General features: G+C 51.6%; 1 protein-coding gene across 8 annotated transcripts in view; it reads right to left on the minus strand.

Annotated features, from left to right (window-relative positions):
- The window catches only part of ZBTB46 (zinc finger and BTB domain containing 46), a 67,664-nt gene that overhangs the window by 33,489 nt on the left and 21,055 nt on the right, over positions 1 to 13,120 (minus strand). For 7 of the 8 annotated variants that reach the window (XR_010405962.1, XR_010405961.1, XM_064573468.1 and 4 more), the window contains one exon: positions 6,034 to 7,002. Coding sequence is in view for 6 of the 8 variants with exons in the window: in XM_064573469.1 (XP_064429539.1) it covers positions 6,034 to 7,002 (969 nt within the window). In the remaining 2 variants the exon portion in view is untranslated. Of the gene's footprint in view, positions 1 to 6,033; positions 7,003 to 9,119; positions 9,142 to 13,120 lie in introns of those variants that run through there. The other variant, XM_045886134.3, reaches the window with a different exon arrangement.

The raw sequence follows: 13,120 nt of genomic DNA on the forward strand, positions 1-13,120 counted from the left end.
AGATTTTATTTATTTGTTTGAGAGAGAGAGAGAACACAAGCAGGGGGAGTGGGAGAGGGAGAAGCAGGCTCCCCACGGAGCAGGGAGCCTGACGCGGGGCTCGATCCCAGGACCCTGAGATCATGACCTGAGCTGGAGGCTGGAGGAAGACGCTTAATGACTGAGCCACCCAGGCGTCCCGAGCATCTGACTCTTGATTTCAGCTCAGAAAGGGATTTTGCGGGTGTGATGGAGTCAGGAACCCTGAGGTGGGAAGATTATCCAGGTGGGTACTGTCAACACAAGGGTCCTTCTAAGCGGAAGAGGGAGGCAGGAGGGCGGAGCGATGTGGGGCCAGGAGCCAAGGAAGGCTGTGCTTCTAGAATCTGTTGAAAGCCAAGGAACGTTCTCTCCTGGAGGCTCCAGAAGGAACTGCCACCCAAATTCAGACTCCTAACATCTGTAAAATAATACGGTTGTGCTACTTTAAGCTGCTAGGTTCGTGGTAACTTCCCACAGCAGCTGTAGGGAACGGATGCACCCCCTAGAAACACCTCCAGAACATACCAGAACAAGACCCAAAGGCAGCACTGATCTTCACGACCAAAACCGGCAACAGCCCAGAGCCGTCCACATCAGGACAAGGAGTCCACGGTGTGCATGCACACACTGGAACCCACACGCAAGGTGCAGCCGTAGCTTCATCCCACCCCAGCGTACCTGAGAGAAACCCACGGCAGGCGGCAACCCTCTGGGGGAGGCGGCCCCCAGGACTGACGTGCGGGCCTTCGGGGGCTGCTCATTAGCCAGCTGAACAGTGAGGGGTTTGCACCTTTTTCGAAGTTTGAAAAAAGCGGTGGCATAAAAATTTTCAAACGAACACTTCAAAATAACACTACTCCTCTTAAAATCTCCATTTAAATGGAATTTTACAAGCTGTGCTTTCACATATATATATATTATATATGCATATACATAGTCTCACCCTGAGGCTTTCAACATAGCCAAGTCCCTCCTCCTCACCGGGAGGCAAATGCTGCCTCGCCCCGGGGCACCAGACACAGGCAGCCCCAAGTCAGAAGACCCTCCGGGCATCACTGTCATGGTCTACAAACACCAAAAGAAAGTAAGCACTCGGTTAAAGAAAACCAAGCCCTCAAGTTCAAATCAAAACAGGATCCACAGAGATGGTTGCCCATGTGTGGACCAACCACGAAGCAGTGAAGGCTCGCTTTGGAACACGCACGGTAACTCAGCGAGGCTGTTGGGGGGCAGCCCCCTGTACTCGGGAGCTGGAGAGGGCTCCTTTCTGCACGATCCTTGAGCACAAGGACGTGGTCACACTCTCTGCAAAGACACATCCCAGTGCTGCTTAGCAAAATGTCAATCATACCAACTCATGCACATTCCCCTGAGCTGAACTCTGGGGATCCTGAGCTCACCGTCGCCAGAGCCCGGAGGGCTGCTCGGCTCAAGGGGCTTCCAGAAGCACCTCCACCTCCTACTCCAGCCTGACACAGCCTCACGATGTGGCCTGCCTTGTCAGGCACCAGCCCAGAACACACTCCAGCTCTTCTGCAGAGCTCCCTCCGGGTGGGGCGTCCTCCCAGCCCTGCTGGGCACCCCTGGGGACAAGCCACTCAGCAGCACCCAGCCTCAGTCTCTGCACCTGGAAGAACAGGGGGCTGAGTTGAATGTCGTGAGAGCCCTTCAAAGACTCACCCTTCATGAACTCCATGTTCTAGAAAGTCCGGACGCAAAAGAAGCGCTTTCATTGGGGTAGGAAAAGAAGCTGCAGGAGCTCAGCAAAGCCGAGGTCCCAGGATCCGCAACCAGGACGATGATTCAGAAGTACAGCACCGGGCGTGGATGAGCCACGAGTCACGGGGCATGCCCCCACAGCACGCCTCCACCCGCGGGGCCCCTTCCCACGCAGGCATCTGGCTTCTGTTACCGCTCCGCTGTTCCGAGTCACCAGCGTTTCCCACCCTCCCAGATCAGACAAAGGACACCTCGCTACCTCTCATCCCAGCGGCAGGGGCGCCCATTACGGCCCCTGCGTTCCGCACGCTCAGCCAATATTCCAACAAACAGGATTGCTGTCTCTGTCGGGTCCTTAGCTGCCATCTGACTGACAGCAACAAGGTCAACCAGAACGGATTCCAAGGAATTCTGCTCAGACCTGAAGGAAAAACATCTGGGGTCTACAACTGAGCTCAAACTTTTGAGGAAAGGAGAAGAGCAGAGGGGCTGACAAGGGGTGGAGCTCAAGTGTCAGGAACAGGGTCCAACAGTGTGGATGCGGGAGGCAGGTCCAGTCCCAGCCCCACAATACCGTGGTGTCACTTTTCATTCAGGCTCTTTTACCTCCAAACACAAATACCAGACTAGGCAAGACAACTTTCTTTAAGAGAAGCGATCAATGGGGCGCCTGGGTGGCTCAGTCGTTAAGCGTCTGCCTTCGGCTCAGGTCATGATCCCAGGGTCCTGGGATCGAGTCCCACATCGGGCTCCCTGCTCCGCAGGAAGCCTGCTTCTCCCTCTCCCGCTCCCCCTGCTTGTGTTCCCTCTCTCGCTGTCTCTTTCTCTCTGTCAAATAAATAAATAAAATCTTCAAAGAGAGAGAGAGAAGCGATCAAGTCCGCGCAAGTGTTGGCAGTGGAAAGCTGGCTTCCAGCAGAGTGCCCAGAGGATCACGCCCTGGGTGCTGGGCACTCTGCTCGTCCCTTACGTCTCCACTCAGATCATGGACCGACGTGTAGCTTAACTCAAACTCACAAGCTTCACCGCTTCTCAAACGAATCCATCCGTGCCCTCCTGTGGTTTAGGACGGTGCCTGAGGGCAGACTAAGACAGTCCAGCCTGGGACGTCTCCTCCCTACTCAGCCCCAGCAAGGACCCTCTGACCTCAGCAGGGGCAGCGTGGACTCCCCTAGCCTGCAAGATGGCGCACCTGCCCCTCCCCCTTCCCCCGCACAGGCAAGAGGCCACAAGGGCATGAGGAGCCGGCTGGGAGCCTACAGAGACCACCTTCACCCGAAGCCGTCCTGTGGTTCCAACACGTTCTTAAAAATCCCAGTACGTCCAACTTTACAACTAAAGACCCAACTTCACAAAAATATAGGTATAAACATTTACTTTACAAAACCCACACATTTTATTCTAGCTACAGAACTCTCTTTTTCACAAAACCTTTTAGGAACATGTATGGGACATTAGGACAAACACCTGGGCTCTTCCCATACCAGCTTCTGAACTAGCAGCTACAGATCCACCTCATCGGGGGCCTGGGGCCATCTCGGGGTCGCACACAAAGGGGGAAGCCAGGGACCCAAGGAGGACGAGGAGAAGGAACGGGGGTCTGGCCACGACTTTACTGCAGCCTACCTGCGCCCTCGAGCTGTCACACAAGCGAACTGCTATAACTCAGAAGTAAATTTCAACGGACGTTCTCGTGGAAGCTCTTGGCCTTTTGCTTGGAAAAATCACTCTTAAATGCTAACAGACTCCAAATCACCACAAGTCAAGGTGGGGACACACAGAAGGGACAGGGCATGCAGCCTTGGGTATCCGAGCATCTGTACTGAGCCCCCAAATGATCTGCAATAACCACCTGACACATTCCCTTGGAATAGGGTCCTTTCTCCTACAAATAGGACGAGAATTTAAAAATACTCTTCTCGAAGAGAGGTAATAGATATTTAATGAAAACAAACTGACCTCCACTGGGATTGCAATTCACACTTCCACACCCAGCCCCAGGGCGAGAGTGGAGGAATAATGGCCACCAAAGCCGGCAGAAACCATCCTAGGCGAGCCTACAACCTCATGTCCTTGTCTTTGCAACTCAGAATAATCTAACAGAAGCGGTTCACAGTTGCCTTGGTAACCCAAGGGATTTAAGACATTAACAAAAGTACACAGCCGAATCACTTGTTGGATTCTAAAAACATCTTCTGCTTGACAACTGCATTTAAAACCTCAAACCCACAGGCCTGAGGAGCAAACATTCTTCACTGTGCAGATGGGCCCTCGAACCATAAGACCTCCAGCATCGCAGCCCGCTGGGCGGCTCACGGCACTCAAGCAGGTGTCCCAGGACAGGACTGCGGCACTGACCACCCCAGAAGGTTCCACACAGAGCATCTGTCCTTAAGTCGTTCGCCAGGGACTGTTGCTTCTCAGAGTTTAGTCAGGGCTGGTGACAGATTACAAGGTTTGGAGCATACGGAGTGTACCTCTCCCTGCAAACAGCTAACAGGGAGACAGGCAGGTGGCTTTTCTACCAGCTTGGAAACTTCACCTTCTTCTCAGCTCGGTTAAACTCCAAAAGCTGTGGGGTGCTGCCCATCAGAGACATTTATAATGCCTGGACACACTTTTGGTTGTCAGCAAACTTGGGGATGGGTTGCTATTGGTATCTAGTGGATGGAGGTCAGGGATGCCGCCTCCGTCCTAGAGCGCCCAGGACAGTCCCCATGGCAGAGTCATCCAGCCCAAGGTTGAAAAATCATGGTTCAGCCAACTTGTACTGAACATACAGGGGTCTGGCCATGCGCTCGGGGCTGGGAACACACGGGGACAGAGAATGACAAGGAATAATACAGGCCACAGTGCATCTCAGGGAGGCACTGCTTAATGGATAAGAGTTTCAGTTTGGGGTGATGGAAACCTTTTGAAGATAAACAGTAATGACGGTTGCATAACAATGTGAATGTATTTAATGCCAATAAATTACATACTTAGAAAGGGTTAAAAGAGCGAGGGTTATGGCATATACATCTTACCACGATAATAAAAGCTAGCGTATTGACAGCAGAGAGGAGGAGCCCGGGCTCATGCAGGGGCCCCAGTCGCCCGGCCCAGGAAGCCTCTGGGCCGGGGGAGTGGGCAGGCGCCCCCCAACCTGAGCACAGGATGCTTAGCATCCATGACACTTTTCAGGACTATTACCCCAGTTTGCTGCGTTCACCTCAGTCCATTCCCATGTTCCGGATGATTGCTGACCTTCCTGAACGGCCCTCCCCAGGACAAGAACTTGTAAGATGCCTCCATCCTGCTCTGGACCAACTCTGATCCACCAAATGCCTTTCCTCATCCCTCCCCACCCCACTGCACCTGGGGCTGGAGGGAGCGGGTCCCCCGTCTGCCTCGGGGAAGGGCTAGCCCAGCTGTAAGCATTACAGGTTCAGCACCAGGAAGGGCGCCCGATGTTTCGGTAAATGTCTACTTTGTTATCCACTCGTCTGGGAGACAGACACAGAACTGTCATCCAGACTGCGAGGACCAGATTCAGCAAAGCTAAGCACGGAGCGGCGCTGACCCTAACGCGGGGCCAGACGCGTGGTCGGGCGGGGGGGCCCTTGCTGTGTAGCAACACCCAGCAAATGCAAGAAAATGACACGTCTGCTAGCTTGAACCAGCGGACCTGTATTGGTTGAAAACGAGGGGACATCCCTCGTTGCGAGGGGTGCTTTACCGCCAGAGGCCTTCGGGTCCCCCCAGGTCAAGATAAGCTCCTGGCCAGGGACAAACACGGGCATGTGACAGTTTGCTCAATGTCACAACAATGACCGAAACCCACGTCTCCTGGAGAGAAAACCCAGGACTGAGGCCGCGGGACGGTGAGCGTCTGCGACGTCCCACCTTCATGTCACCTCATCTGATGCACGTTTCCACCTTTTAACACTTTAACGTTTCAATCATTTAAAATTGGTGTTTACGAATGGCTCCCCTATGAAAAGGAAAGCAGACCCTTCAAGTTGACCCCACTTTTCCAGCTGCTGACCCCTCACCTTTAAAGAGGCCCTACCCCAGGCAGCCCGTGTGCCGGTGACGTGGACACTGTACTGATGGGGTCCCCAACGTCCTACTCCCTGGACTTGTACCAACCTACCGCGACCAGAGACGGCCCACGGGAAGGCACCGGCATGGGCCTGGAATGCCTGCTTCACCTACATAACTAACGGCCACAGGGCCACCGACGTGCAGCGCTTTGGGGCCGCGGTGGCCCAACGGGGTCTCAGCCCTGCCCGTAAAAAACAAAAGGCTTACTTGAGTCTCGGCTGCTGAACGGCCACCCAGACGTCGGAAGGAAGGAGGCCACTGGGGAGCCGGCCCGGCTATCGTCCTCCACCTGCTGTGTGATATGCCGGACTGTCTCTTTGTTCTTCCGATTCTTCCTTCGACCTGTGGGCTGCCAGCCATCGCCTCCAGCCTGCTCTGAGAAAGAGTTCTGTATCACACCATCCCTGGCGGAAGGCAGCTCACTCCCTCCGTAATGAGACGGCGAGATCTGCTCTTCCTTGACCCGCAGAGACCCGTAGCCCACATCCCCAGGCCACAGCGACTGCGAGGAAATGTCATCAGGACCATCGGCCTTGGGCTCCTGGTCCTCCTTCCCGTAGCTGCTTCCTCCCTCGTGGCAGCTGGTGATGGCCGAGTCTCCGGAAGAATTGGCAGGACTCATGCGCCGAGCCAACCACGGGGAGATGCTCCTTCCGGCCATCACAGCCGAGATCAGCGCATCCGTGCTGCTGCCGGGAGGGGCACTAATCTCAAACTCCGAAAGCTCGTCCGAGGCATCTGGCTTGATGCTGATGTCCAGCGCTGCCTTGATGAAGTCGTGACAGGCCTGCACGATGTCCGTCATCTGCAGGAAGCTGGCCGCGGACATCACCTCGATGACATTCCTGCTCGTGAGGGCCAGGTGGGCAGAGTACATGAAGTCAATGATGGCCTTGAAGCCCTGGGCCGTGACGATGTCCAGGTGTGTGACCGTGGCCTGGTCGGACGCCTTCTGCACCTGGCAGTAAAGCGTCTTAAAGTAGCGGCTGCTGCCGAGCAGGACGTTCTTGTGCGCCTTGAAGACCTTGCCCTCGACCACAACACAGACGTCACACAGGACGCCGTGCTGCCTCTGCTCATTGAGCTCGCGGAGCAGGTGACGGTAGTGGGACGTGATTTCCATGTCTTCCTTCCGGTTGTTCATGGGGAAGCCTTGGTGTTGCTGTTCTACAGACTCTGCGGGGGCAAGAACACGCGAGTTAGCCACCCGTCGACACAGACACGCCCGTGGAGGTTCGGCGGAGCGCACCCTCCTCGAGAGCCCGGCCGCCGCGCAGGGTCAGAGCCTGTGCCTCCGGCCGCCGGCAGCCACCAGGCGGGTGGACCTGAGCAGCGTCTGCAGTGAGTTCCTGGGTTCAAGGCTGACCGCCGCAGTAACCGGCTTCTGAACAGAACCCTACACAGGGCGGCCGCCTCTCGGCACAGAAGGCAAACGCCCATTAGTTGCTGAAGTGGCTTTCTTACCCAAATGTACAATCTAGGTGAAATAACCCAAGGGAGCCTCATCCCACACCCTTGAGGACACATCTTTACAAATAAAACGGGGGCGCCTGGGTGGCTCAGTCAGTGAAGCGTCCGACTCTTGGTTTCAGCTCAGGTCATGATCTCAGGGTCCGGGGACTGCGCCCCGCGTCGGGCTCTGTGCACAGCGGGGAGTCGGCTTTGCTCCCTCGCGCCCCGCCCCCACCTCCCTGCTGGCTCTCTATAAAATAAATCTTTTTTAAAAATAAAAACAGGGCACCTGGGTGGCTCAGTTGGTTAAGCGACTGCCTTCGGCTCAGGTCATGATCCTGGAGTCCCAGGATCGAGTCCCGCATCAGGCTCCCTGCTCAGCAGGGAGTCTGCTTCTGCTTCTGACCCTCTCTCCTCTCGTGTTCTCTCTCTCATTCTCAGATAAATAAAATCTTAAAAAATAATAATAATAATAAAATAAAATAAAAACAAAACAAAGCAAGGGCTTCCTACACAAACAAAACCCACAGGGCAGAAAGGCCTGGAAGCAGACATTACAGCCTCAGCCCTACAACCTTCCGAAACCCCAGCTCAAACCAGCTCAAGGGAGGAGGCCTCCAGGGCCGGAGCACCCAGAGGCACCAGAGGTTCCACCTTGGGAAGCACTCTGGTGTGGTGCCCTCCCGCGAGGCACTCTCCTGATACCATTTCCTAATCTGTCTGCCATGTTCTCTCTGCTACCACTGTTAGCTTCCGGGGACTTCCAGAACACAGTGCCCCAGACCAGGCGGCCCAAACAGAGAACTGGATTCCCGCACAGCCCGGAGGCCAGAGGCCCAGATGGGCTCCCTCTACGGCTCCGCAGAAGGCCGTGTCCAGGCCTGTCTTGTCTTCTGGGGGCGGCTGGCAGTCCCTGGCCATCCTTGGATGCAGAAGCATCACCACCCGGTCTCCATGTTCCCACACCTTCTCCCTGCGAGCCTGGGTCCCAGCGTCCCCTTCTTATAAGGACACAGGTCATATTGGACACCCTACTCCAGGACAACCTCATCGTAACTAATCACATCCAAATTAGATCACAGGCCAAGGCACTGGGCATGGAGGACACAGTCGCCCCATGACACTCCCTGAGAAAGACAGGTTGTTAGAGGCTGATCTTCCCGCTTAAGTGCACCGTTTTCCAGCTGGTTAGTCAGGCAGGAGCCCTCACCAAAAACACCAACATGTGTTTAATGGGAGAGAACTATGCTGTTCAAATGTGGGGGCATCTGCCTCTTTCCCGTAAAGGGCGGCTCCCCAGGACTTGGCTGGGTCCACCTCACACACTTTTTTTTTTTTCCTAAAGATTTTATTCACTCATTTGACAGAGAGACACAGCGAGAGAGGGAACGCAAGCAGGGGGAGTGGGAGAGGGAGAAGCAGGCTTCCCACGGAGCAGGGAGCCCGATGCTGGGCTCGATCCCGGGCTCGATCCCGGGACCCTGGGACCATGACCTGAGCTGAAGGAAGACACTTAACGACTGAGCCACCCAGGCGCCCCGACCCCACACACTTCTTTTTTGGCTCGAAGCTGTCACAACACACACACTTTCCTCTGGTCATTACAGTTAAGTTTCCAAACACCACCTGAAATCATCTTAAAAATGCCCTGTGAAGTAAAAGAGGAAGGAAAACTTCCAAACTCATTCTATGAGGGCAGCATTACCCCAATACCAAAACCAGGTAAAGACACTACAAAAGGAGAACTACGGGCCCAATAACCCTGATGAACAGAGATGAAACTACCCCCCCACAAATACCAGCAAACCAAATCCAACAATACATTTAAAAAAATCACTCACCACGATCAAGTGGGATTTATTTCTGGGTTGCAGGGTGCTTCAATATTCACAAATCAATCAACGTGATACATCATATCAATAAGAGAAAGGATAAGAACCGTATGATTATTTCAAGAGATACAGAAGAAGCATTTGACAAAGTATAACATCTACTCATGATAAAAACTCTCAGCAAGTAGGTTTAGGGCGCCTGGGTGGCTCAGATGGTTGGGCATCTGCCTTCAGCTCAGGTCATGGTCCCGGGGTCCTGGGATGGAGCCCCGCGTCGGGCTCCCTGCTCTGCGGGAAGCCTGCTTCTCCCTCTCCTGCTCTCCCTGCTTGTGTTCTCTCTCTGGCTGTCTCTCTCTCTGTCAAATAAATAAAATCTTTAAAAAAAAAAAAAAGACAAGTAGGTTTAGAGGGAACATATGTCAACATAATAAAGGCCTTCTATGAAAAACCCACAGCGAACGTCATACTCAATGGGGGGAAAATTGAGAGCTTTTCCCCTAAGGTCAGGAACAAGACAAGGATGTCCACTCTCATCACTGTTATTCAACATAGTACTAGAAGTCCTAGCCACAGCAATCAGACAAGAAAAAGGAATAAAAGGTATCCAAATTGATAATGAAGAAGTAAAATTCTCATTATTCCCAGATGACATGATACTATCTATAGAAAACCCTAAAGACTCTACCAAAAAACTACCAGAACTCATAAATGAATTCAGTAAGTTCGTAGGCTACAAAATCAATATGAGAAATCTGTTGCATTTCTTTTTTTTAATTTTTTTTTTAATTTTTTTTTTAAGATTTATTTATTTGACAGAGAGAGAGACAGCGAGAGTGGGAACACAAGCAGGAGGAGAGGGAGAGGGAGAAGCAGGCTTCCTGCTGAGCAGGGAGCCCGATGCGGGGCTCGATCCCAGGACCCTGGGATCATGACCTGAGCTGAAGGCAGATGCTTAACCATCTGAGCCACCCAGGTGCCCCAAATCTGTTGCATTTCTATACACCAATAATGAAACAGCAGAAAGAGAAATTAAGAAAATAATCCTCCTTACAATTGCCACCAAAAATAATAAAATACCTAGGAATAAAGTTAACCAAGGAGGTGAAAGACTTATACTCTGAAAACTATAAAACACTGATGAAGGAAACTGAAGAGGGGGTGCCTGGGTGGCTCAGTCTGCATTCAGCTCAGGTCATGATCTTGGGGTCCTGGGATCGAGTCCCCACATTGGGCTCCCTGCTCAGCGGGAGCCTGCTTCTCCCTCTCCCTCTGCCTCCTCCCCTTACTCATGCTCTGGGTCTCTCTCTCTCTCAAATAAATAAATAAAATCCAAAAAAAAAAAAAAAGAAATTTAAGAGGACACAAAGAAATGGAAAGACATTCCATGCTCATGGCTTGGAGGAACAAATATTATTAAAATGTCTATTCTACCCAAAGCAATCCACAGATTTAATGCAACCCTATCAAAACACCAACAGCATTTTTCACGGATCTAGAAGAAACAAACTTAAAAATCTGGAACCACAAACGCCTCAAATAGCCAAAGCAGTCTTGAAAAAGAAAAGCAAAGCTTGAGGCATCACAATTCCAGACTTCAGGTTATATTACAGAGCTGCAGTCATCAAAACTATATGGTACTGGCACAAAAACAGACACATAGATCAATGGAACAGAATAGAGCACCCAGAAATAAACCCACAATTATATGGTCAATTAATCTTCAACAAAGGAACAAGAATATGCAATGGGAGAAAGACAGTCTCTTCAACCAATGGTGTTGGGAAAGCTGGACAGCCACATGCAGAAGAATGAAACTGGACCACTTTCTTACACCATACATATAAATAAACTCAAAATGGATTAGGGACCTAAATGTGAGACCTAAAAGCATAAAAATCCTAGAAGAGAGCACAGGCAGTAATGTCTCTGACATCAGTTATAGCAACATTTTTCTAGATAGGTCCCTTGAGGCAAGGGAAATAAAAGCAAGCTAAACTATTGGGCTACATTAAGATAAAAAGCTTCTGCACAGCAAAGTAAACAACCAACAAACTAAAAGACAACCTACTGAATGGGAGAAGATATTTGCAAATGACATATCCTATAAAAGATTAGTATCTAAATTACATAAAGAACTTATACAACTCAACACCCAAAAACCAAATAATCCAATTTAAAAATGGGCAGAAGACATGAACAGACTTTTCTCCAAAGAAGACATCCAAATGGCCAACAGATACATGAGAAGATGCTCCACATCACTCATCCTCAGGGAAATGCAAATAAAAACCACGATGAGATACCACCTCACACCTGTCAGAATAGCTAAAGTCAACAACACAAGAAACAACAGGTGTTGTCAAGGATGCAGAGAAAGAGGAACTCTCGTGCACTGTTGTTGGGAATGCAAACTGGTTCAGCTATTCTGGAAAACAGTATGGAGGGTCCTCAAAAGATTAAAAATAGAGGGGTGCCTGGATGGCTCAGTCGTTAGGCGTCTGCCTTCGGCTCAGGTCATGATCCTGGGGTCCTGGGATCGAGCCCCGAATCGGGCTTCCTGCTCAGCGGGGAGCCTGCTTCTCTCTCCCTCTCCCCCTCCCCCTGCTTGTGTTCCCTTTCTCGCTGTCTCTCTGTCAAATAAATAAATAAAATCTTTTAAAAAAATAAAAGTATTGGGGCGCCTGGGTGGCTCAGTCATTAAGCATCCGCCTTCGGCTCAGGTCATGGTCCCAGGGTCCTGGGATCGAGCCCTGCACTGGGCTCCCTGCTCCGCGGGAAGCCTGCTTCTCCCTCTCCCACTCCCCCTGCTTGTGTTCCCTCTCTCGCTGTCTCTCTCTCTGTCAAATAAATAAATAAAATCTTAAAAAAAAAAGATTAAAAATAGAAATACTGTATGATCCAGTAATTCCACTACTGGGTATTTATCCAAAGAATACAAAAACACTAATTTGAAAAGATACATGCACTCCTATGTTTATAGCAGCATTATTTACAACAGTCAAACTATGGAAGCAGCCTGCCCAGAAAGTGCGTCCATCAATAGATAAAGTTATCTGTACATTAAAAAGAAATGGAGTCTAAAATAGGATCTGTTATGAAAATATTAAGGGTACATGGAATCTATCCAAGCCCAAAGAAGCTTTAGGAGAACAGCTGAATTTCCGTTACAAAGTTGATCATCTCTCAGCACCAGTAAGGGGCTCCTGGGAGTCCCACCCACCTGACCACAGGTGTTGTGTCGTGTAACGGCCTGGCAGGTGAGGTACAGCCTTGAGATGGAAGCATGCTCGCCATGGTTCCTCTCTGAGGGCAAGGCGAGCAGAACACCCGCCCTGGTGCACAGCCCACGTCACGGAGACATACCTGGCTGCAGACACGCACCTGTGGACAGGTAACCTGTCATCTCTGAATTTTCTGTGCTGCTCCATGGAGCACAGGGTACACTCACGAATTCAAGGGCCCGTGTGCGGCACCCTCCGTGAGTAAGGGGCCTCTCAAAGAGGAGCCTGTGGTCCATGAAGAAACACAGATGCCAAGCATCGTAAGGTCAGGGTCTAAGGGCTGTTGCCTGTTGCCCACAGGGCAAGCGGGGTGATCTGTCACCACCCTGGCACCTGAGGCTGCACAAAGGTGCTACAGAAACTCCTGCAAAGTTGCATCCTCTCCCTGCTGTTTTTTCCAAACTTGCGTTCTTATTTCTCCTCTAGGTTCCCCACTTACAGCTTGCTGATCGAGAGATACTGTATTAGAGCATCACTTATAAAACAGAACCACTCTGGTACCAAACCAACTTGGATCCACGTTCCAGACCAGACTTCAGAGGTCACGTCACTTGACCAGTGCTGGGGGGTTGATACGGACTCGGGAGCCCTTACCATGGAAAACCGGGGACACGGCGGGCAATGCAAGTCACCAAGACTCCTACCGAGGGGGGGTCCTCTGGGAGGCAACATGTGTGACACTCGGGTGCCGTTTCCAATCTCACAGCCTCCAGGGAAGATGGAGAGCAT

The sequence above is a fragment of the Mirounga angustirostris genome, unplaced genomic scaffold (assembly GCF_029215605.1).
Source record: "Mirounga angustirostris isolate CCGP_5_RB_7025 unplaced genomic scaffold, mMirAng1.0.hap1 SCAF_10, whole genome shotgun sequence".
Lineage (NCBI taxonomy): Eukaryota > Metazoa > Chordata > Mammalia > Carnivora > Phocidae > Mirounga > Mirounga angustirostris.